Source organism: Mobula hypostoma, chromosome 2 (genome assembly GCF_963921235.1).
Source record: "Mobula hypostoma chromosome 2, sMobHyp1.1, whole genome shotgun sequence".
Lineage (NCBI taxonomy): Eukaryota > Metazoa > Chordata > Chondrichthyes > Myliobatiformes > Myliobatidae > Mobula > Mobula hypostoma.
The window spans coordinates 244,242,122-244,265,189 of NC_086098.1; the positions used below are offsets into that span (position 1 = coordinate 244,242,122).

The window sequence follows — 23,068 nt, forward strand, 5'->3', positions numbered from 1 at the left end:
TGTTGATTTCATCCCTCTGTCGATTTCCTCACCCTGTCAATTTTACCCTGCTGACAATTTCACCCCATCCATATCATCCTTCCGTTTGTTAACTTCATCCGTGCCGATTTAATTCACTATGTTGATTTGAATCCTTCTATCGATTTCACCTCCGTCAAATTCTCATGTCATTTTCAGCTCCTTGTCAATTTCACCCCATTTTGATTTCACCATCCTGACAATTTCACCCCATTTTTGGTTTCACACCTCCCTCTATCAATTTCACCCCCAACTAATTCCATCCCCTTGTCCATTCAACCCCTGGCGATTTTACCCGTTTTCATCCCGTCAATTTCAACCCACGTCGATATCCAACCCCTCTGACAATTTCAACCCCATGTCAATTTAACCCCAGATCATTTCACCCCTTCCTCTATCTATTTCACCCCGTCAAGTTCACCCTGTCGATTTTATCCCCGTCGATATTAGCTTTCTGATGGTTTTGATCCTGCTGTCAATTTCAGCTCCCTGTTGATTTTACGCCCCCCCGTTGTTAATTTCACCTCCCTGTCGATTTTACCCATTGTCTTCATCATTATCGATTTAACCCCCAACGATTTAATTCCCTATGTTGATTTCAACCCCTTTATCCACTTCACCCTCTGTCGATTTCGCCTCCCCGTCAAATTCACCCCCTGATGATTTCACCTCCTCATCGATTTCAACCCGTGTTGATTTCACCTCTCAGTCGATTCCAACCCCTGGTTTCACTTCTCTGTCGATTTCACCCCTCCCACTGACTTCATGCCCTCTGTCGATTTCACGCCCTTGGTTTTCACCCCTGCTCCTGTCGATTTAACTCCCCATGTGGATTTCAATCTGTTTGCCCATTTCCCCCCTCTATCGACCTCAGCCCCTCGGTGGATTTCTCACCCCTCCCCTCCGCGACACCCGACTCCTTTCGGTGGAGGTCAACGTCCCCTCGTCATTTCGGTCCGGACTCAGATCACTTCCGGGTTGTGTTTTCAGTGTGGGTGTCGCTTTAAGACTCCGCGGTTCCGCTCTCTCTCTCTCCCTCTCTCCCCCCTCTCTCTCTTTTTTCCCTTTTTCTCGGATCTCACGGGTTTTTGGTCGCGATCAGGATGGATGCCGGGCCCCTGGGCTCGCTGCTGTCGCCATTTTGGGGGTTGTGAGGAAGTTTTTTTTTGTGTGTTTTATTTTTTGGGGGAGCGAGGAGGGGGAAGGGAAATCTTATTTTGTTTTTTTCTCTTTCTCTCTGTGTGTGCGTGCGTGCGAGGGCCCCGGAGATCCTGGTGCATCGAGTTCCGTTCAGTCTAGGCGTAGGACAACTTGGACCTTTCTCTCTCTTATCTCCCCCTTCCCTTCTCTCTCTCACCCTCCTTTCTCTCTCTCTTTCTAATTTCACTGTCTCAACGCCTCTCGTTCCCCCTTCCTTCCTTTATTCCCCGCCTCCCCCCCCCCACCACCTCCCCGCAGTTCTAGTTTCCCCTTCCTGGTCTTCATTCCGTGCTTTGTGTCTGAATTTTTAAATGAGAGAGAGGGGCGGTTGGAAAAGCAGTTTTTAAAATAAATATATTATTGGATTTTTTTTGGGAGGGTTTAGGATTTTTTTTAACCTTTCGACCGTCGGAAATGGTGAGAAAATGTCGGGCTCTGCGCTGAAACAAGAGCTCAAATTACTCGAGTCGATCTTCCATCAGAAACACGAGAGATTCCGCATTGTTTCTGGGTCTCTGGACGAAATCAGCTGTCAGTTTGTTACCCAGGAACAGGTTCTGGTCATCCACTGCAATATCACGGTAAGGAAACTGACGCGAAACTAACTAGCGAGTCAGCCGACGCGCGGCGGCAGCGGCGTGAAACTAACCAGAGGTCTGGCTGATGAACACTCCAGCGCGCACACACAAGCACCACGCACGTAATCGGCAACATAACAGCGGCGTTAAAGTAACCAGTGGTCAGCCCGAGCGCCCGCAACAACTGTATCGCCACACTGCAACATTGTATCAGGAAACCGCAGCGCACACAAACTGCAACATTGTATCAGGAGCACCACGGTTGCAATATGTATTCAGTGGCAAAATAGTGACACCCTCCCTGCGCCTCCGAATAACAACTGGGGGCACCTCCTCTGCCCAGTGTCTCTATTTTATTTCCTTGAGGATTATTCTCTTCCTTGTAACTCGACAGTCAAAGCAAGAAGGTTTGCTACAACCGGGGTTGTGCGTGTTTAAAAGGGAGGCCAATTTTGACCTCCTTTGAATACTGATTCGCAAACCTTCCACAAGTATCTGTTGTGTGCGTGTGTGTCGAAGCCAGAAGTGACATTAACCGGGGCGAGGCCTAAAAGTTGCAGCTGAAAGAAGCCAAAAAAAATATCGAGGGGCGAAGGGAGATTGGTTCCTAGAGAGGCGGAAGGGGCAGGGATTGTTGGTATCCAGGCCGCAATGGCTGCTGATCTACCTCCGATGAGATTTTTTTTCTCTCTCGCTAACTCTCTTGTAGCACGATAAATCGACGCGAGGCCTAGGGTTAGTTCGGGTCCAGTTCCCATTTGAGGTAAATAGATCCGAACTAGCCTGACGCTTGTGTGTATAAACAGAGGCCTGAGCTGTTACTTATAACATAGATTTATTAATAAGTCTGCGATTTCATGCACCGTGGCTTGGGGTCAAGTCCATTGCTAGGTATTGGAGCAGATGAGGTGAAATTCGTACAGGCCTGCACAGGATAGTTGTACAGTTGGTGTTGCTCCCCCCCCCCCCCCACCTGGGCTGTCTAGAACCCGCAGCCAAAAGTCAGTACAGCACAGAAACAGGCCTTTCGGCCCGACCAGTTCATGCCAGCCACTTGCCTATCTAAGTTGGCCACAATCGCCAATGTTTGGCCAGTATCCCCTCAAGAACACACACCAATCTATAACACTTGCCCCACACATCTCCTTTGAGATTCCGCCCCTCCCCTCACACCTTAAGTACATGCCTCTAGTTATCAGACATCTTGACCATCAGTGAAAGTTACTGGTTGTCTCATAATTTTGTGAACTTCCGTCACTCTCCCTTTCACCCTCTGCCGCTTGGAAGAGAGGTTTAGTGAAGGGCGTGGAGGAGGTTTACCAGGAAGCTGCCTGGATTGAGGAGCGTGCCTTGTGAGGAAAAAGGCTGAGTGAGCTTAGGGCTTTTCTCGTTGGAGTGAAGGAGAGGCCAGTTTGATGGAGGTGTGCAAGGTGATCAGAGGCAGGTTTAATATCACTGGGATATGTTGGTAACTCAGTGGCAGCAGTACATGATAAATACAGAAAAAACAGAATTATAGTAAATGTGTATATTAAATAGTTAAATTAAAGTAAGTAGTGCAAAAACAGAAATTAAAACAAAATAGTGAGGTAGTGTTCGGAGGTTCAATGTCCATTTAGGAATTGGATGGCAGAGGGGAAGAAGCTGTACCTGAATCGCTGAGTGTGTGCCTTCAGGCTTCTGTACCTCCTTCCCGACGGTTACAGTGAGATAGGGGTATGTCCCGGGTGGTGGGGGTTCTTGATGATGGAAGCAGCCTTTCTGAGACACTGCTCCTTGAAGATGTCCTGGGTACTACGGAGGCTAGTACCCATGATGGAGCTGACTAAGTTTACAACTCTCTGCAACTCCGATCCTGTGCAGTAGCCCCCTGCTTCCCCCCCCCACCCCCCACCCCCCACCCCCATACTAGATGCTGACTCAGCCAGTCAGAATGCTCGCCACAGTACATCTGTGAAGTGTTCAAGTGTTTTAGGTGACAAACCAAATCTCCTCAAATCCCTAGTGAAATATAGCCACTGTTTTGCCTTCTTTATAGCTGAAACAATGTGTTGGGACCAGGTTAGATCCTGAGAGAGATTTCTCACTCTCTTTGAGGATTGGTTTGTGTTAGTGGATGGCCAGAAAGAGTGGAAATGGCTAGTATGAGGGGTCCTAATGAGGATAGTATAGGGGGATGTCAGAGAGAGGGTTTTTTTTTAAAAAACACAGAATGGAGAGTGTGCGTAAAGCCCTGCTAGGGCTGGTGGGAGAGGCAGATACGTTTGGGAGATTTAAGAGGAAATGGAAGGCCACGTAGGATTAAATTAGGTTAAAAGGTCGGCACAACATTGTGGGCCGAATGGCCTGTTCTGTGTTCTACTCTGGTATCATGGCCCTAGAGCTGTACAATACAGAAACAGGCCTTTCAGCCCGACTGGACCATGCCAACCAAAGGTGGCACAGTAGTGCAGTGGTCAGCACGATGCTTCACAGTACAGGCGACCCGGGTTCAGTTCCTGCCACTGTCTGGTTTTCCCCGTGACCGCGTGGGTTCCCTCCCACATCCAAAGAGGTACCGGGTGGGAGGTTGATTGTTGTAAATTGTCCCGTGATCAGGCCAGCGTTAAATCGGGAGTTGTTTAGCGGCACGGCTCGGAGGACTGGAACGCTTGCTCTGCACTGCAACTCATACTTCATTGATCCGGGGGAAATTGGTTTTCATTACAGTTGCTCCATAAATAATAACTAGTAATAGATCCATAAATAGTTAAATAGTAATATGTGAATTATGCCAGGAAATTATGAAATAAGTCCAGGACCAGCGTATTGGCTCAGGGTGTCTGACCCTCCAAGGGAGGAGTTGTAAAGTTTGATGGCCACAGGCAGGAATGACTTCCTATGACGCTCAATAAATAAATGCACGTCCAAGTCAATCCCATTTGGCCCACAGCCTAAACCTTTCCTACCCACGTCCCTCTCCGAGTCTCAACCACTTCCACTGGCAGCTCCTTCCATACGCTGACCACCTCTGGGGTGGTTAAAAAAATTACCCCCCGGGTTACTATTAAACCTCCACCTCCCCCCCCCAACCTTAAACTTGTTCTTGCTGCTCCAACCCTGCATCGCAACTCCCAAATGAAGGAGGTCAGCCATTTGGGAACAGAGTTGGAGGTGGTGGTGAGGGAGTTGTCCAGCCACAAGTGTGTGAATCCTCTACCCGACAGAGCCATTGGGGTGGGGGGGGCGTGTCAGTCACTGACTGTTCAATGCTCAAGGCTGAGTCTTTGGGTGCGGAGGTCGGGTGTTTCCATGGGGGAATGGTCCTGAGGTGAAAGGTGCTGTCGACTGTTGGAGCGACAGAATGGGTCCGATGGGCTGAATAGCCTCCTTGCTGGAGTGGTTGGGTGTGGAAGTCTGAATCTGGTTGTGCGGTGGGGCAGACAGGTGGGGTTCGCAGTCAGCTGTGTGCTTTCGAGTGCCGATTGACATTTAGACTCGTGCCCCGCCTTAGTCCCAGCAGCACCCTGCGCTTCTCCAGTCCCTGATCACACATCCAATGTCACTTTGCTCTTTAACAACACCAGCTTGTGTTTTTAAAACAATTCTTGGCCTCCTTGCCCTTGCCCACCTCTATCTACTCTCCTCGGATACTTGCCCCTTGTAAACCCCAAACCCCAGAGCCCTCTTCCTAAATCCCGCCTTTCTTCAGTCACTCTTAATATCTGCCGTGTAGCCTATGTATTATGAAAACATAGCATGTATTATTGGATAGAACCTTCCTCCTGTATCTGTGTTTTTAAAAGTGTTACTAGGAATTGTGTGTGTTGTGTGTGCACCGGTCTTGTGCATATATTATAAAGCATAATATCACACACCATGTGAGAAGTTTCTGAATTACTGGATATAACAGCACTGTGTATTTTGTGACTATGTAACATGGAATTGCTATATGTTGTGTGTAATATATAGTTACTAGGGAAATATTGAGTTTTACACTTCTGTATCAATAATACAATGTATGTGACAATATTTCATGTATTCATAGTCATAGTCATACTTTATTGATCCCGGAGGAAACTGGTTTTCGTTACAGTTGCACCATAAATAATAAATAGTAATAGAACCATAAATAGTTAAATATTAATATGTAAATTATGCCGGTAAATTATGAAATAAGTCCAGGACCAGCCTATTGGCTCAGGGTGTCTGACCCTCCAAGGGAGGAGTTGTAAAGTTTGATGGCCACAGGCAGGAATGACTTCCTATGACGCTCTGTGTTGCATCTCGGTGGAATGAGTCTCTGGCCGAATGTACTCCTGTGCCCACCCAGTACATTATGTAGTGGATGGGAGACATTGTCCAAGATGGCATGCAACTTGGACAGCATCTTCTTTTCAGACACCACCGTCAGAGAGTCCAGTTCCATCCCCACAACATCATTGGCCTTACGAATGGGTTTGTTGATTCTGTTGGTGTCTGCTACCCTCAGCCTGCTGCCCCAGCACACAACAGCAAACATGATAGCACTGGCCACCACAGATTCGTAGAACATCCTCAACATCGTCCGGCAGATGCTAAAGGATCTCAGTCTCCTCAGGAAATAGAGATGGCTCTGACCCTTCTTGTAGACATTCCTGCTCTCTTATACAAGTGTATTACTGGATATACTTACTGCCTGTTGTACCGCTGGCGTTTAGAATGGCAATGAAGGTCCTCCATCTCTGGGAGCGTTCAGGGCTTCCTTCATTTTGTCAGTAGCTTCCTCTCGGTTTTCACTAGTATCAGTCATGCCAGTCCTGGGTGGAGACTCAGGAATACTGTCACACTCAGATGTTCTTCACCTTTCCTGCCTGTCACCTCCCCGCCTCCTCTCCCCCACCCCTTTATCTTTCCCCTTACTGGTTTTTCACTTGGAACCTACCAGCCTTCTCCTCCCTCCCCCCACCTTCTTTATAGGGCCTCTGCCCCTTCCCTCTACAGTCCTAACGAAGGGTTCCGGCCCAAAACATCGACTCATCGTTTCCACGGATGCTGCCCGACCTGCTGAGTTCCTCCAGCGTGTTGTGAGTGTTGCTCTGACCCCGGCATCTGCAGATTATTTTGTGTTCGCACTCCGATGCAGAAGGTTTCTTCATTGCTGTTTCCATAACAGTTTTATTTGACTAGTCGGGGTTGTTAGCCCCGAGCTGAACCCCCGACTGGTTGCCCTCCCTTAGTCTGTCCTCTACCCTTTAACCTGTTTGGCATGGTGACCCTAGCAAGAGTCAAAGCACAAAGCCCTGATCCATCCAACGTAGCTGTCTGGGTCAGTGAGGTATGCAAGCCTCCAAACCCAATGACACAGTTGGAGGATTATTGGATATACCTTTGCTTTATCAGAATTGGGTTTATTATCTCTGACATTTATTGTTTTGTGCTGACAGTACAGTCTGATTCATAAAATATATCATAAGTTATAAAAGGAAATATATAAAAATTAGGTAGTTCAAAAGTGAGCAAAAAAAAATGAGGTTCATTGTCCATTCAGAAATCTGACTGCGGAGGGGAAGCTTAGAACAGAGATGAGAAGAATTTCTTTAGCCAGAGAATGGTGAATCTGTGGAATTTATTGCCACAGGTGGCCCTGGAGGCCAAGCCATTGGGTATATTTAAACTGGAGGTTGATAGGGCACCAAAAGGTTACAAGGAGAAGGCTGGAGATGAAGTTGAGTGGGATAATTCAGCCATGATGGGCCGAATGGCCTAATTCTGCTCCTGTGTTTTGTGTCTCAGCTGTTCTTCAAACATCGAGTGTGGGTCGTCGGACTCCCGCACCCCTCTCTGATGACAGTGTGAGCAGAGGCCATGTCCTGGGTGGTAGGGGTCCTTAACGATGCCTTTTAAAGATGTTATTGATGCCGGGGAGGCTAGTGGACAATATGGACTTGTTTGTTCCTGAGTAAAAAGCTTTTTAGTCACAGAATGATTCAGTGTGGATCACAGACCTCTCAACCTAATGCTGTCCAAGTTGCCTGCCTGACGATGACTCTTCTGACCTGGGCTAGTCCCATTTGTCTGGGCTTGGCCCTCTAAATCTTCCCTTTCCATCTACCTGTCGGAATGTTGTTTTAAACACTATAAATGTGGCAGCCTCAATCACTTCTCCTGCCAGCTGATTTCAGGTACCTATTACCCTCTGTGTGAAAGCTACCCCTCAGGTTCCTGGTAAATCTCTCCCCATCACCTTAAACTGTGCTGCCTTGTTTTTTTTTGGGGGGGGGAGAAGTCTGATCATTTGTCTCGTGATTTTATAAACCTCTATATGGTCACCCCCTCAGCACCAACATTCCAGGGAAAACAGCCCAGTAAGGAAGGATGCCGTTGGTTGGAGTCTCGTTGTGTGGAATTTGTTGCTGCAGATGGCTGTGAGGGCAGGTCACAGGTCAAAGTGGAGGCTGATGTGTTCTTGATTAGTCAGGGCATCAAAGGGTATTGGGAGAACACAGGAGAATGGGATTGAGAGGGATAACAAATCAGCCATGATTGGACTTGATGGGCCAAGCGGTCTCATTGTGCTCCCGTGCCTTGTGGTCTCAGTGAAGGAAGATGCAGCTGGAATTCTGGGTGGGGCAAGAACTGTTACAGGAAAGACACCTTGGCTTCACCTATCCCCTTCCAGTTGGTCCCCCTTCCCTTCCTCCTCCCAACTTTTTATTCCGGTGTCTCCCCCCCCCCACTCCTTTCCAGTTCCAGAGAAGGGTCTCGGCCCGAAACGCCAACTGTTTATTCCCCTCTATGGCTGCTGCCTGACCTGCTGAGTTCCTCCAGCATTTTTTGTGTGTTGCTCTGGATCTCCAGCGTCTGCAGAATTTCGTGCTTAGGAATGACTAGTAGTATGTAAGTCGCCCGGTCCAGTTGGGATGCACCTGAGGCCACTAGGGTATTGGAATTGGTTTATTATTGTCACGTGTACCAAGATACAGCGAAAAGCTTGCCTTGCAATCTGCTCATGCAGATCAGATCGGTACACGTACATCACACACAAAACGCTGGAGGAACTCAGCAGGTCAGGCAGCATCCGTGGAGGGGAAGAAACGGTCGACGTCTCAGGCCGACTGGAAGGGAAGGGGGAAGAAGCCAGGATAAGAATGGGGAGGGGAGTGGAAGGAGTGCAAGCTAGAAGGTGATAGGTGAAGCCAGCTGTGTGGGGAGAGGTTGGTGAAGTGATAGGTGATACCTGGAGAAGGCAAAGAAGGTGAAATTTGATAGAGGGGAGTGGACCATGGGCGAAAGGGAAGAAGAAGGGGTACCAGGGTCGGTTGACAAGCAGATGAGGAGAGATGGGAGGGGAGCTGGAATGGCGGAAGGGAGGGGGTAGTGCACTGAGTTGGAAATGGGGAATGGGAAGGGGGAGTGGTAGTGCACTGAGCTGGAAATTGAGAGCTGTATGGGAGGGGAGGGGAGGGGATGGTGATATTACTCTTAGAGAAGGTTCAAAGGTCAGCACAACATCGTGGGCTAAGGGGCCGGTACTGTTCTATGTTCTAGAATGAGGTAAAACAATAGCAATGCAGAATAAAATGTAACAGCTACAGAGAAAGTGGAGGTAAACGATGAAGTGCAAGATCATAATGAAGTAGATTGTGAGGCCAGGAGTCCATCTTATTGTTCAAGGTCCATTCCAGTATCTGATAACAGTGAGATATAAACTGCCCTCAGGCCTGGTGGTTCAGGCTTTTGGGCTTTTGTATCTTCTGCCTGATGGGAAGGGAGGAGAGAGGTTGTCCGGGGTGGGGGTTAGCGGGGGGGGGTCTTTGATTATGCTAACTGCTTTACTGAGGCAGCAGGAAGGGTAGATGGAGTCCATCTGTGATTTGCTGCGCTGTGTCCACAGCTCTCGGCAGTTCCTTGCGATCACGGGCAGAGCCGTTGCTGTACCAAGCGGAAGGGAAATGGCAATGGTTCTGGCTGTAATCAGCTGGACACCTGCAGGTCCTCGAGTGGTGCCTTTGACGACTGGAGAGTTATAAACTTTTTTGCATCTTTTGTTCAAACAGAAGTGGTGTCACAGGCTGATAGGTCATAGGTCACAGGCTGCTGCACATTAACCTTCATAAATCAAAGTATTGAATACAGGAGCTGGGATGTTATGTTCAAGCTGTATAAGATCAAATTTGGATCTGGGCTGAAACCCTGAACCAGGACTCACTGGAGAGAGTCATAGTCGGACAATACTGCAGCATAATAACAGGCCCTTCAGCCCATCTAGTTCATGCGGAAGTTTTATTCTGCCGGCTCCTATTGGCCCACACCTGGACCATTCCCCTCCATACCCCTCCCCTCCACGTACTTACTGAGATGTTGAAATTGAACCCACATTCTCTGCTTCCAATAGCGGCTCATACCACCCTCTGAGTGAAGAAGTTCCCCTTAAATATTTCACCTTTCAATGGTTCCATTTAACATTAGAGAATGTGTACAATGTACAGCCTAATTCTTGCTCTCCACAGATATCATCGAAACAGAAGAAAATAAACCCAAAGCATGAATGACAAGAAAAAAGGTGTAAGAACCCCAAAGCCCCCTGCCACACACAAGCAGCACCAGCCCTCCCCCCTCCCCCCACTTATTCTAGCATAAAACACCAGCATTCCCACCACCCACCACGCCAGCAGCGGCAAAGCCCCCAAAGAAAGACCATGGTCTACAGTCCATCAATAACTAACTGTTCATTCCAACAGTTCGACATCCCTCAGGCTGTGTCTCCGTATCTCTCTCTCACAGAGAGACAGATATCTCTCCTTCCACAGTGACAGGGGAGATAACAGTCCCTGTTTTCAAGTTTACAGTCAGTCTGACGCGTTTTTTATTTCGAGCTCTTCAACTCGAGAACCTGCCCTCCGATAGCCACTCTTGCTGTCTTTGATGTTCCTGCTCCCGCTCTGCTTCAGTACGCGCCATCGGCAAGAACTCGCGTCCGCAGGGCCGCGCAGGCCCCCAAATCGGCCGACTTCAGGCCGAACCTGGACATACCGAAACGCGGCCGATGGGCGAGCTCCAAGATCGGGGACACACTGTCAGTGTAGGTCAAAGATCCCAGTAGGACCCCAACCGCCCTGAACAGGAAAATAGAGTCATTAGAATTTGACTGTTTCACTGATGGGCTGGGAGAAGTCGCCTGCTGGCACCATCTTTAGCTCCACCCTAAACATATGGCCTCTAGTTGTCATCTCGCCCAACCTGGGGGAGGGGGTAACTGTGTCACCCTATCCATACCACTCATAATTTTGTACACCTCCATGAGATTTCGTCTCATTCTCCTATACTCCGAACATTTTCAACCTTTCCCTGTTAATGGTCCTCAAGTCCTGGCAACATCCTTGTAAATCTCAGTACTCTTTCGATCTTATTGGTGCCTTTGCTGTAGGTAGGTACACACACGATTCTCCAGGTTTGGCCTCACCAATGGCTACACGTAGCACAAAGTAAGGGAGTCGTACACCAAACCTTTATAAGACGCTAGTCGGCCACAGCTGGAGCGCCAGGCCACATTCTGGTGTTGGCCGCAGAGGCAGGATGCGAAAGCCTTCGGAGGGGATGTGGAGCAGATTTCATAGCATGGTCCCTGGGATGGGGGACATGGCACGAATAGAGAGACACTGGGCTATTTCTCCCTGGGGCAGAGGGTCCCCAGTAAAGTGATTTTTAAAATCAATAAAGGTTGGCACAGTAGAGAGGGGATGTTCACACTGCTGGAGGGGTGAGGAAACCAGTCAGTGAGGAAGGGAAGTGATTGGCAAATGTGACAGGAGCAAAATTCCCGACTCTAAATGCTCACTGTGCGTCACCGAGGAGTGTACTGGAGACAAATTCAAAAGGGAGCTGGGATAAGTATTTAAAGGGGGTTGGGATCCAGGGCGATTGGGTGAGGGGCAGTGAGTAGGATTAATAGATTGTTGTGCAAAGGGCTAGTATAGAGAGAATGGGCCAAACAGCCTCCTTCCCAATTAGTGTGCATTATATCATGCATGGTATGGTTTTGGAGATATCACATTAATGTACTGTAACACACTTGTGTCCCTTTTATGAAATGCACTGTGCAGGTATTAGTCATAGAGCACAAAAACAGGCCCTTTGACCCAACTTGTCCATGCTAACCAGGATCCCAATCCAAGCTAGTCCCATTTGCCTGTTTGCCTCTAATCCTTTCCTATCCACATACCTGTCAATATCCCTCTAAACCTTTCCTATCCACATACCTGTCCATATCCCTCTAAACCTTTCCTATCTGTGTGCCTGTCCATATCCCTCTAAACCTTTCCTATCCACATACCTGTCCATATCCCTCTAAACCTTTCCCATCCGTGTACCTGTCCATATCCCTCTAACCCTTTCCCATCCGTGTACCTGTCCATATCCCTCTAAACCTTTCCTATCCGTGTACCTGTCCATATCCCTCTAAACCTTTCCTATCCGTGTACCTGTCCGTATCCCTCTAAACCTTTCCTATCCGTGTACCTGTCCGTATCCGGGGACTCGGGACTTTGAGACTTTTTTTTTACCGTGCCCATGGTCTGTTCTTTATCAAATTATGGTATCGTTTTGCACTGCTGTAACTATATGTTATAATTATGTGGTTCTGTCAGTGTTAGTCTTTGGTTTGTCCTGTTTTTCTGTGATATCACACTGGAGGAACATTGTATCATTTCTTAATGCATGCATGCATTTCTAAATGACAATAAACGAGGACTGAGTGTTCTCATAATCATAATCATAAACCTCTAAACCTTTCCTATCTGTGTACCTGTCCATATCCCTCTAAACCTTTCCTATCCGTGTACCTGTCCATATCCCTCTAAACCTTTCCTATCCGTGTACCTGTCCGTATCCCTCTAAACCTTTCCTATCCGTGTACCTGTCCGTATCCCTCTAAACCATTCCTATCCGTGTACCTGTCCGTATCCCTCTAAACCATTCCTATCCGTGTACCTGTCCATATCCCTCTAAACCTTTCCTATCCGTGTACCTGTCCGTATCCCTCTAAACCTTTCCTATACACGTACCTGTCCAAGTGTGTTTTAAATGCCATTAATGTACTGGCCTCAATCACTTCCTCTGGCAGTCTGTTCCATATACTGGCCACTCTCTGAATGGGGAAATCAGGGCTATTTCTAATAAACCTTTCTCCTCTTACCTTAAGCCTGTGTCTCGCTCTCAATTTCTGAACCCTAGGAAAGACTGTGTGTTCACCTTAACTATGCCTATCATGATTTGAACACCTCTGTAAGGTCTCCTCTCAGTCTCCTACCCTCCACTGAAAAAATATTCCCAGCCTGTTCAACCTCTCCCCATAACTAAATCCGAATTGGTATGTCTTAGGACTGTGGGAAGGAACTGGAGCAGCACGTGGTGGCGGGGTGAACGTACGAACTCCTTACAGGCAGTGGTGGGAATTGAACCTGGATCACCTGTACTGTAAAGCATTGTGCTGAGCACTGCAGTACAGTGTTGCCCTATACTCCAAGTGGCAGGGTTTCTACCCAACACGTCAGCAATACCTTCCCTCTCAGACGCTACTCGACCCGTTGAGTTCCTCCAGCAGGTTTTTGTTGATTCAGGTGTGGCCTTACCATTGTCTTGTACATTATGATGGCGTCTGATGCAGGGTTCAACTCTGGTCTGTTTTATACACAGAAGCACACGGCGCATTGAGCAACATATAAATTGGTTCATTATTGTCACATGTAGATAGATACTTTATTGATCACTGAGGAAATTACAGTAAAACAGTAGCATTACAAGTGCACAGATATAAATTTTAGAAGAGAAGTAGAAAGAATAAAAAATAAGTTACCACAAACAGTCCAACAGGAGGGGTCACCTTTTCCCCAGCGATAGGTTGCCTCATTATAGAGCCTAATGGCTGAGGTTAAGAATGACCTCATATCGCGTTCTTTAGAACAGCGCAGTTGTCTTAGTCTATTACTAAAACTGCCCCTCTGTTCAGCCAAGGTGGCGTGTAGAGGGTAAGAAACATTGTCCAGAATTGCCAGGATTTTCCATGGGATCCTTTGTTCTACCACAGCCTCCAGTGTGTCCATAACAGAGCCAGGCTTTCCAATCGGTTTATTGAGCCTGTTGGCATTACCTGTGTTGATACCATTGCCCCAGCACACATAGAAGAGGTACAGTGGAAAAAGCTTTGTTTTGTATGTGGTCATAGAGATGGCATCAGCAGAACCATGCTTTGAGGGTGTACGTTGTAGCAAGAACTGATTTGGAGTGATGTGTGCAGTTCTGTCACCTACCTACAGGAAGATTATCAATAGAATTAAAAGAGTGTAGAGACAATTTACAAAGGATGTTGCCAGCACATGAGGATCTGAGTTGTAGGGAAAGATTTTACTCCCTGGCGTGTGTAAGAGAATGAGGGGGAGATTTGATAGAGGTATGCAACATTATGAGGGGTACAGATCAGATTAATGCAAGCAGGCTCTCTCCATTGAGATTAGGTGAGACCAGAACCAGAGGTTGTAGCTTAAGGTGAAAGGTGAAATATTTGAGGGGAACGTGAGCGGAACGTCTTCATTCAGTGCGGAATGAGCTGTCGGAGGAACTGGTGGATGTGGGTTCGATTGCAACATTTAAGAGAAGTTTTGATAGATAAAGGAATGGAAAGGGTTTGGAGGGGCTACGGTGCAGCTGTGGATCCAGGTGTTGGAGGTGAGATGCGAGAATGTCTGGGATGGGTGAGATTTTTGATTATATTGGTTGTTTCACCCAGGCAGCAAGAAGTGCCAAGTGTACAGTGAATGTCGTATGCTGTGTACAATAAAGAGTTGATTGTAAATGTACCTGTTACTCATTCTTATCGATGGCTGTAATGCTGAGGGTTTACAAGGCACTGGTGAGGTTTCACAGAGTATTGTGAGCAGCTTTGGGCCCCTTTCTGAAGAAAGGATGTCTTCACATTGGAGAAGGTTCAGAGGAAGTTCACAAGAATGATTCTGGGGAAAGAAAGGGTTAATATTTGAGGAGTGTTTGATGTCTATGGGCCTTCACTTGCTGGAATTTAGAAGAATGGGGGGGGGGAGTCTTACTGAAACCTATGAAAGGCCCAGACAAAGTGGATGTGGAAGGGATGTTTCCTATGGTGGGTGAGTCTAGGACCAGAGGGCACAGCCTCAGAATAGAGGAATGTCCATTTAGAATGGAGATGCGAAGGAATTTCTTTAACCAGTGGGTGGTGAGGCTGTGGAATTCGGGTAGTGGAGGCCAAGTCATTGGGAGATTTAAGACAGAGGCTAATATGTTCTTGATTAGTCGGGGTGTGTAAGGCAGAAGAATGGACTTAAGAGGGAAATGGTGGAACAGACTTGATGGGCCAAATGGCCTCATTCTGAACCTATATCTTATGATTGTACATCAGTTATCAGAGTCTCTCTTAGTTACCAGACATGGAATTCCTGTGATTTATACACTCTCTGTAATTTCTTATGAGGCTGATCTATGAAACAGTGTGTGTCTTTCTGAGAGGTCTTGTTTGGTTAGAGGGCAGAAATCAGTGAGAGCTTAGCTTGCTGCCCAGCCATGCCAGTAGCTACATCACGAGGTGACATTTATTATTTGTTAATCTCCACTGTTGCTGATGTGCCGATTTCCTTTTCAAAAAGATTTTGTTGGCCTCAGCAGCTGCCAACCAGTTTCCTCCTAAATGGACTCCCAGGGCTGATTGGGCCAGGACGTGTCTTAGAAACATAGAAAATAGGTGCAGGAGTAGGCCATTCGGCCCTTCAAGCTCGCACTGCCATTTAGTATGATCATGGCTGATCATCCAACTCAGAACCCTGTACCTGCCTTCCCTCCATACCCCCTGATCCCTTAAGCCACAAGGGTCATATCTAACTCCCTCTTAAATATAGCCAATGAACTGGCCTCAACTGTTTGCTGTGGCAGAGAATTCCACAGATTCGCCACTCTCTGTGTGAAGAAGTTTTTCCTCACCTCGGTCCTAAAAGGCTTCCCCTTTATCCTTAAACTGTGACCCCTCGACTTAGCTTGAGGTTTTAAACCCGAGAGACCGTAGATACTGTAAATCTTGAAGAACGCATGCAAAACACGAGGGGAACTCATCTATGGAGGGGAATAAACAGTCGACGTTCTGGGCTGAAGACTGGAAAGGAAGGGGACAGTATACGGAGGTCGGGGAGCGAGGGAGGAATACCAACAGGCAGGTGATGGGTAAGACCAGGCGAGAGAGAAGGCAGGGGGAGCGGTGAAGTGAGAAGCTGGATGGAGATGGGTGGAAGAGGTAAAGAGCTGGAGAAGGTGGGTAGTTGAGAGTGGACCAGGGTGGCGATGGGCAGGTGAGGAGAAGAGAAGGCAGAATGGGGAATGGATAAAGAGATAAAGGGATGGGCGGGGGGGAGGGTGGGGGTTGTAGAAATTACCAGAAGGCGGTGAAATTGATGTTCACGCCATCAGATTTTAAGAAGCCATCTCTTGTTGGTTTTAAGAGCTGGAGTTCGCCTCAGCTGTGTTGGGAAATGTATTGACCGTTCTGAATTGGTGGATGCTGCAGTCCAGCTGACGACGGAGGGAAGCTACATCTGCACTGAATCAAATCCACCCCTCTGTGCAGCAAAAGTGCCCCAAGGTTCTCGCACTCAAAGGAAATTTATTATCAAAGTACATATACGTCACCGTATAACAGCCTGAGGTTCACTTTCCTGCAGGCGTTCACAGTAGAAAACAATGGAATCAATGAAAACTACACACACAGACTGGCAAACAACCCGTGTGTAAAAGTGGGTAGATCTAAGTAGGATTAGATCAGGGGTTCCCAAGCCAGGGGCCACATACCCCATGCTTAATGGCAGAAAAAGATTGGGGACCCCTGGATTAGGTGGATCTGATGGCTACCTTTGTCCTGTCCCCACAGCAGGAGCTCCCAGTGGTCACCCATTTCCTTTCTGACAGGTCTGTCATGGCCTTCTGTCCTGCCTCTCAGATTAGAGTAGCAACCCCTCATATTCTGTCTGGGCAGTCTCCAACCAGGCCCAGAGCCATCAAATGCTCCTCGTACAGTAACTCCCGGGGTGGCAGGGTGGGGATGTGTCTCTACTGAAGGAGGTGTAAGGCACTCCTTCCCTCCACTGACCTATAGGTCACCCTTGGGCAAGGTGTAACACTTGCCTACACACAGGCACATTATACTGACAGCAGGTAGACAATCTCTGAAGATTATTGATAAAGGCTTGTAAAGAAGGCAATGGCAAACCATTTCTGTAGAAAATTTGCCAAGAACAATCATGGTCATGGAAAGACCATGATTGCCCATGTCATACAACACAGCACATAACAAACGGACATTAACCCCTTTCAGTCCTGGGATCCCAGGATAATTCACATAAATCTCCTCTGGACCCTCTCGGTGCAAGCACACCCTTTTAAGATATTGGGTGATTTCATTTCAGAACATGGTTGAAGATTTAAAAAGGCAGGACTTAGCAGCAGTTTTCAAAGTTGGACTGCACCCAAATAATGAATGGGATTCGTTAGCAAGGGCAAATAAAAATAAGGCCGGGGCAAGTGGAGTGGTTATTGTGTGAATGGGCCAGTGTTAGAGTGGGCAAACTTTGGCTTTGGCTCATCGGGCTTGGATGAGATCAGGCATGGGTGAGGTAAGTATCTGGCTGTCTTTATTCTCATCTGTTAGAATACACTTAGTGCAGTGGGAATGACTCCAGGGCACAGTCAGTGGAGTAAGAATGGCCCTGGGGTGCAGTTGGTGCGGCGAGGGTGCAAGGCAAATGCACCATTAGCATTCATTTTGAGAGGACTAAATTATAAAAGCAGGAAATAAAGTCGAGGATTTATAAGGTCCTGGTGAGGCCTCACTTGGAGTATTCTGAGCATTAAAAAGGATGTGCCCAAGGGCGTACTACTTGATTGGAGAAGGTTCAAAGGAGGTTTCTGAGATTGAAAGGTTTGTATGAGGAGTGTCTGGGGAGTCTAAGACCAGAGGACACAACCTCAGAATAGGGAGGCATTATTTTAGAACAGATGAGGAATTTCTTTTGCCAGAGAGTGGTAAACCTGCCAAATTTGTTGCCACAAGCGGTTGTGGAGCCCAATCTTCAGGAATATTTAAGGCAAAGGTTAATAACTTCTTGATTGGTCAGGACATGAAGGGATACGGGAAGAAGGCAGGAGAATGGGGCTGAGAGGGAAATGGATCAGCCATGATTGGAATGGTGGAGCAGACTCAATGGGCTGAATGGCCTAATTCTGCTCCTATATCTTAGTCTTTTTCTCTAAAACGGCTCACCATATTTCAAATATAGTCTGGCCAATGCCTTGTAACTCATCAGCATCTACATCCTCGCTTTTATATTGTCCTCTCAAATTAAATGCTTACATTGCATTTGCCTTCATTACTACCAACTCAACATGCAAGTTAACCTTTAGGGAATCCCACACTAGGGCTCCCAAGTCCTTTTACACTTTGATTTCAGAATTGGCTTGCATTTAGAATATAGTCTGTCTTTATTCCTTCTACCAAAGTGCATGACATACACTTCCCTGTGCTGTTGATAAGTTGAGAAGGCTGTGGATATATTTTGAGAAATATATGCTGTATATCAGATTCTGCATTTCATATTTAGAAGCATCAAGTTTAAAAAAAAAGTCACAAGATATCCCAGACATTAACTAACCCACTGTGGCCAATCGCAGATGATTGATTTCCCCAACAAATTTAAGCAGCATTTAAAATTTTAACTATAACGCAACTAGTTTAAGTCTAATTGGAACCTATGGTGGGCTGTCTCTGCGAGTCTCTGTCTGTCCTTTGAGCTTTTCGTTAGTGGGAGAAGTCTTGTGTGATGTCCAGAGGGCAGTTTGGATATAAGACCATAAGAGATAGGAGGAGAATCAGACCATTCGGCTCATTAAATCTTTCTGGCCATTCTGTCCTGGCTAATTTATGCCTTTCTGCACCACTCTCCTGTCTTCTCTTGGTAACCTTTGATGCCATTGCTGATCAAGAACCTATCAATCTCTGCTTTAAATATACGCAATGACTTGGCCTCCACAACAATCTGTGGCACTGAGTTTCACAGATTCACCACCCTCTGGCTAAAGAAGTTCCTCCTCATCTAAAGGGACACCTTTCCATTCTGAGGCTCGTGGCCTCTGGTCCTAGACTCCTCCGCTATTGAAAACGTCTCCACGTCCACTATCTAGGCCTTTCAATATTTCATAGGTTTCAATGAGATCCCCTAAACTCAGACATCCCACCTCTCCAGGAAGTTCCGGGAGTCTCCCGCATATTAAGAGTGGCTCCCTGATGCCTGCAAATTATATACAGTATCACAGAAATCAATTTTTTTGAGAGCGAGTGAGAGAAAGCAAGCGAGAGCACTTGAGAGCGCGCGAGCGACCACGAGAGGGAGAGAGCGCGCCATGGCAGAGTGTTCCAAAAAAGATATAATACGTACGTCACCCCAGACTACACTAAAGTGTACCCCTGCCTAATGGGGGTCAAAATAATGACAGTGTTGCTCGCTGCACTGTTTGCAACAGTGACTTTTCTATTGCCCATGGTGGGTTAAGACTGTAAAAGACCTGTTGAGGTGAGTTTAACAGGTGTCATTCGTTCATTAGCATAGCTAACGTTATTTAAACTAGCTGGCTAGCTGCTAAGGAGCTACTCTATTGCAGACATCCCACCTCTCCCGGAAGTCTCCCGCAAGTTGATGATGCTACCTCCCTGAAATGAGTTTTTGCAGGGTGGGATGTCTGTAAACTCCAGTGAGTACAGGCCCAGAGCCAACAAACGCTCCTCGTATGTTTGCTTATCAAGAATCTCTCAAACTTCAAAGTAAATTGATTATCAAAGTGCATATACGTCACCATATACTCTCTTGAGGTTTGTTTTCTTGTGGGCATTCACAGTAGATACAAAGAAACACAGTGAAAATCTACACACAAAGTTGCACAACTGTACACAAACAACTTAAAAAATACTAACAATAAATAAATAAATAATATTGAGAACAGAGGTCTCTTGATCTCTTCCTTAACTATTCAAATGCCCTTGAGGGAAGGTATCTCATTGCCTGATATTAACAAGACCATATCATAACCATTCGCTCTAGTAATTTATCAGTTTTTAATGCAGTAACACCCATAGTAGCTGAGGATTTATAAGGCCTCGGTCACACAGCATTTGGAGTATTGTGAGCAGTTTTGCTCCCCATATCTGAGGAAAGATGTGTGGCATTGGAGAAGGTCTGGATGAGATTCACAAGAATGATTCTGGGAATGAAAGGGTTAATACATGAGCTGGACCTATACCCACCGGAGTTTGGAAGACTTGCGGGGGTGGGGTGGGGCATGCACTGTCATTCAAGCCTATCGCATGTTGAAAAGCCAAGACAGAGTGAACGTGGAGAGGGTATTTCCAATGATGGGGGAAGTCTAGGATCTGAAGCTATAGCCTCAGAATACAAGGATCTCCGTTTAGAAAAGAGAAGAAGAATTTCTTTAGCCAGGGGTGGTGAATCTGTGGAATTCATTGCCATGGATGACTGTGAGGCCAAGTCATTGGGTATATTTAAAGCTGAGGTTGAAAGGTTCTTGATTGGTGAGGGCTTCAAAGTTTACGGGGAGAAGGCAGGAGAATGGAATTGAGAAGGGTAATAAATCAGCCATGATGGAATGTCAGAACAGACTTGATGGGCCAAATAGCCTAATTCTGCTCCAATGTCTTATAGTTCCAAAAAACTTAATTTTGAATGAGGAAGGGCAGAAGGGGACTCCTGGGTAGGTACATGGAACTTTGAAAAATATGGGTAACCCTAGGTAATTTCTAAAGTAAGTACATGTTCGGCACAGCATTGTGGGCGGAAAGGCTTGTATTGTGCTGTAGGTTTTCTATGTTTCTATTTCTAAGGGAAGTACCTGAAGCTCTCTTAAATTATAGTGACGTAGTAGTTTAGCAGTTAGCATGACAATAACTCCACCACTGTGTGTACATTCTCCCCATGACTGCGTGGGTTTCCGCTGGGTGCTCCGGTCTCTCGTTACATTCCAAATATGTGTGTGTTAATGGATTAGTAGGTCACGTGGTGTAATTGGGTGGCACTGACTCGTTGGACCTTGAGGGGCTGAAACTGTGCTGTATCTCAAAAACAAAATAGGAAGGGCGGGGAGGAGAGAGAAATCTATTAAATTAGCTGTCCTTTACTTTTAAAACAGCGGATCCTAGTTCGAGCTTCTCTCATATGAGGGAATATCTCCTCCACCCTTCAATATCTCTGAATTTTAAATCTTGGGTCTTTGAACCACCTTACAGCGTCACTCTGAGCCCAGGTGAAGGGTCGAAACTATCCATTTCCCTCTAAGGACGCTGCTTGACCTGCTGAGTTCCTCCAGCAGCTATGTCTTGTTCCCCTGTACAAAGCCATTGTATCACAGGCACGACCCTTTTCAGCATCAAGGACATCTTCAAGAGTTGGTGCCTCAGCAAGGCGGCATCCATAATGGGGACCCTCATCATCCAGAACATGCCCCCTTCTCATATCTACCATCAGGGAAGAGGTACAGGAGCCTGAAGACTCTCACTCAACATTTTAGAAACACTTCTCCTGTGCCATCACATTGCTGAATGGTCAATGAACACCACCACAACATCTTGCTCTCTTTTTTCACTTTTTTTATATTATTGTAATTTTTTAACAAATTGCATTTTTACATATTGCATTTTAAATGTATTTCACAGTATATGTAAGTAATAACACCGGACAATTTTTTTCTCAAAAGTGTTGCTTACCTAGAATTTTTTTCTTTGTTTATCATAGACCATGCAAAGTTCAATACAAATTTAGTCATAGTCATACTTTATTGATCCTGGGGGAAATTGGTTTTCGTTACAGTTGCACCATAAATAATAAATAGTAATAGAACCATAAATAGTTAAATAGTAATATGTAAAATATGCCAGGAAATAAGTCCAGGACCAGCCTATTGGCTCAGGGTGTCTGACCCTCCAAGGGAGGAGTTGTAAAGTTTGATGGCCACAGGCAAGAATGACTTCCTATGACGCTCTGTGTTGCATCTCGGTGGAATGAGTCTCTGGCTGAATGTACTCCTGTGCCCAACCAGTACATTATGTAGTGGATGGGAGACATTGTCCAAGATGGCATGCAACTTGGACAGCATGTATCTTGTAAGACTACTTGTATCATGTAGGAATTTGGGGAAACAAAGTAACTTTTATTGAATATAGTGTGTTTAATTGCATAACAATGCTGACGCTTTGCAATAGTTCAACTAAATTAAAAGTGTTTCTTTTGATGATTTTCATTTGTACTCTGTGTCTGAGGTTTCTCGCTTAAGTGTCTCAACAATATTCAGCCAGCATTGATGGATTCCAGTTGCCCTGATATTGTTTCTCTGTGACCGCAATGTCCTGGTGAAACCTTTCACCATTCTCGTCATTGACAGTGCCAAGGTTGTCAGGGAAGAAGTCTAAATGGGAACGCAGAAAATGAATCTTTAGTGACATGTTGCACTTCATGGTTTTGTATGCTTGAAGCATGTTGTGGACCAGCTGCACGTAGATTGGTGCTCTGTTGTTGTCAAGAAAATGTTCAATAACATCCTTGAATGCCTTCCATGTGATTTTTCTCTGGTCCCACTAGAAGTTCTTCAAATTGTCTGTCATTGATTTGTGAACCAACAAAAGTTACGGCTTTAATTTTGACTTCAGTTATTTCTGACTTGAATTATGAGTTGAAAGAACAAATATAGGTGATTTCATAAAAATGTTGTGATAGGGAAATGGCGTAGTGATTTTCATGGTCAGCAGCCCAAAATCCACAAAGGCTTCAGAAAGTTGTCCAGTGTAATAAGCCTAATTCTGAATGGACAATGAATATTATGATGCTGTTTCTCTTTTGCAATTATTTATTATTTGTAATTGTAGTTTTTTTTAATCTATTGCACTGCACCGTAGAGTGTTTGACCATGGGTGTTGCATCCTGCCTGTCACATGCATGCCAAGGCAGTACGGTATGGAGAGCAAGATGCTGCCCGTGCAGCATCCTCTCCCACTCCACACGGCTGGTGAATCCAAAGGAACGGCAGAGGCTGATACAGTTTGGCACCAGCGGGTTCACAGGAGTTGCCAGTCAGCGTTGAGCTCAATGTAGGACTGCCTTGGGGACTCCAGCTCTGGAGTTTTCCTCGGGGGTTTACACCCGAAGCCTTCCCCCATGGGTGGGTGTAGGCGCAAGGCAGTGGAG

At 46.4% G+C, this 23,068-nt stretch overlaps 1 protein-coding gene across 2 annotated transcripts in view; it reads left to right on the forward strand.

Moving 5' to 3' along the window:
* Positions 1-997: 997 nt before the first annotated feature.
* Positions 998-23,068, forward strand: part of LOC134343041 (ubiquitin-conjugating enzyme E2 Q1) — a 102,830-nt gene continuing 80,759 nt past the window's right edge. The window contains exon 1 of one of the 2 annotated variants that reach the window (XM_063041871.1): positions 998-1,799. In XM_063041871.1, coding sequence (XP_062897941.1) covers positions 1,644-1,799 — 156 coding nt within the window. In that variant the 5' untranslated portion in view covers positions 998-1,643. The remainder of the gene's footprint in view (positions 1,800-23,068) is intronic. The other variant, XM_063041872.1, reaches the window with a different exon arrangement.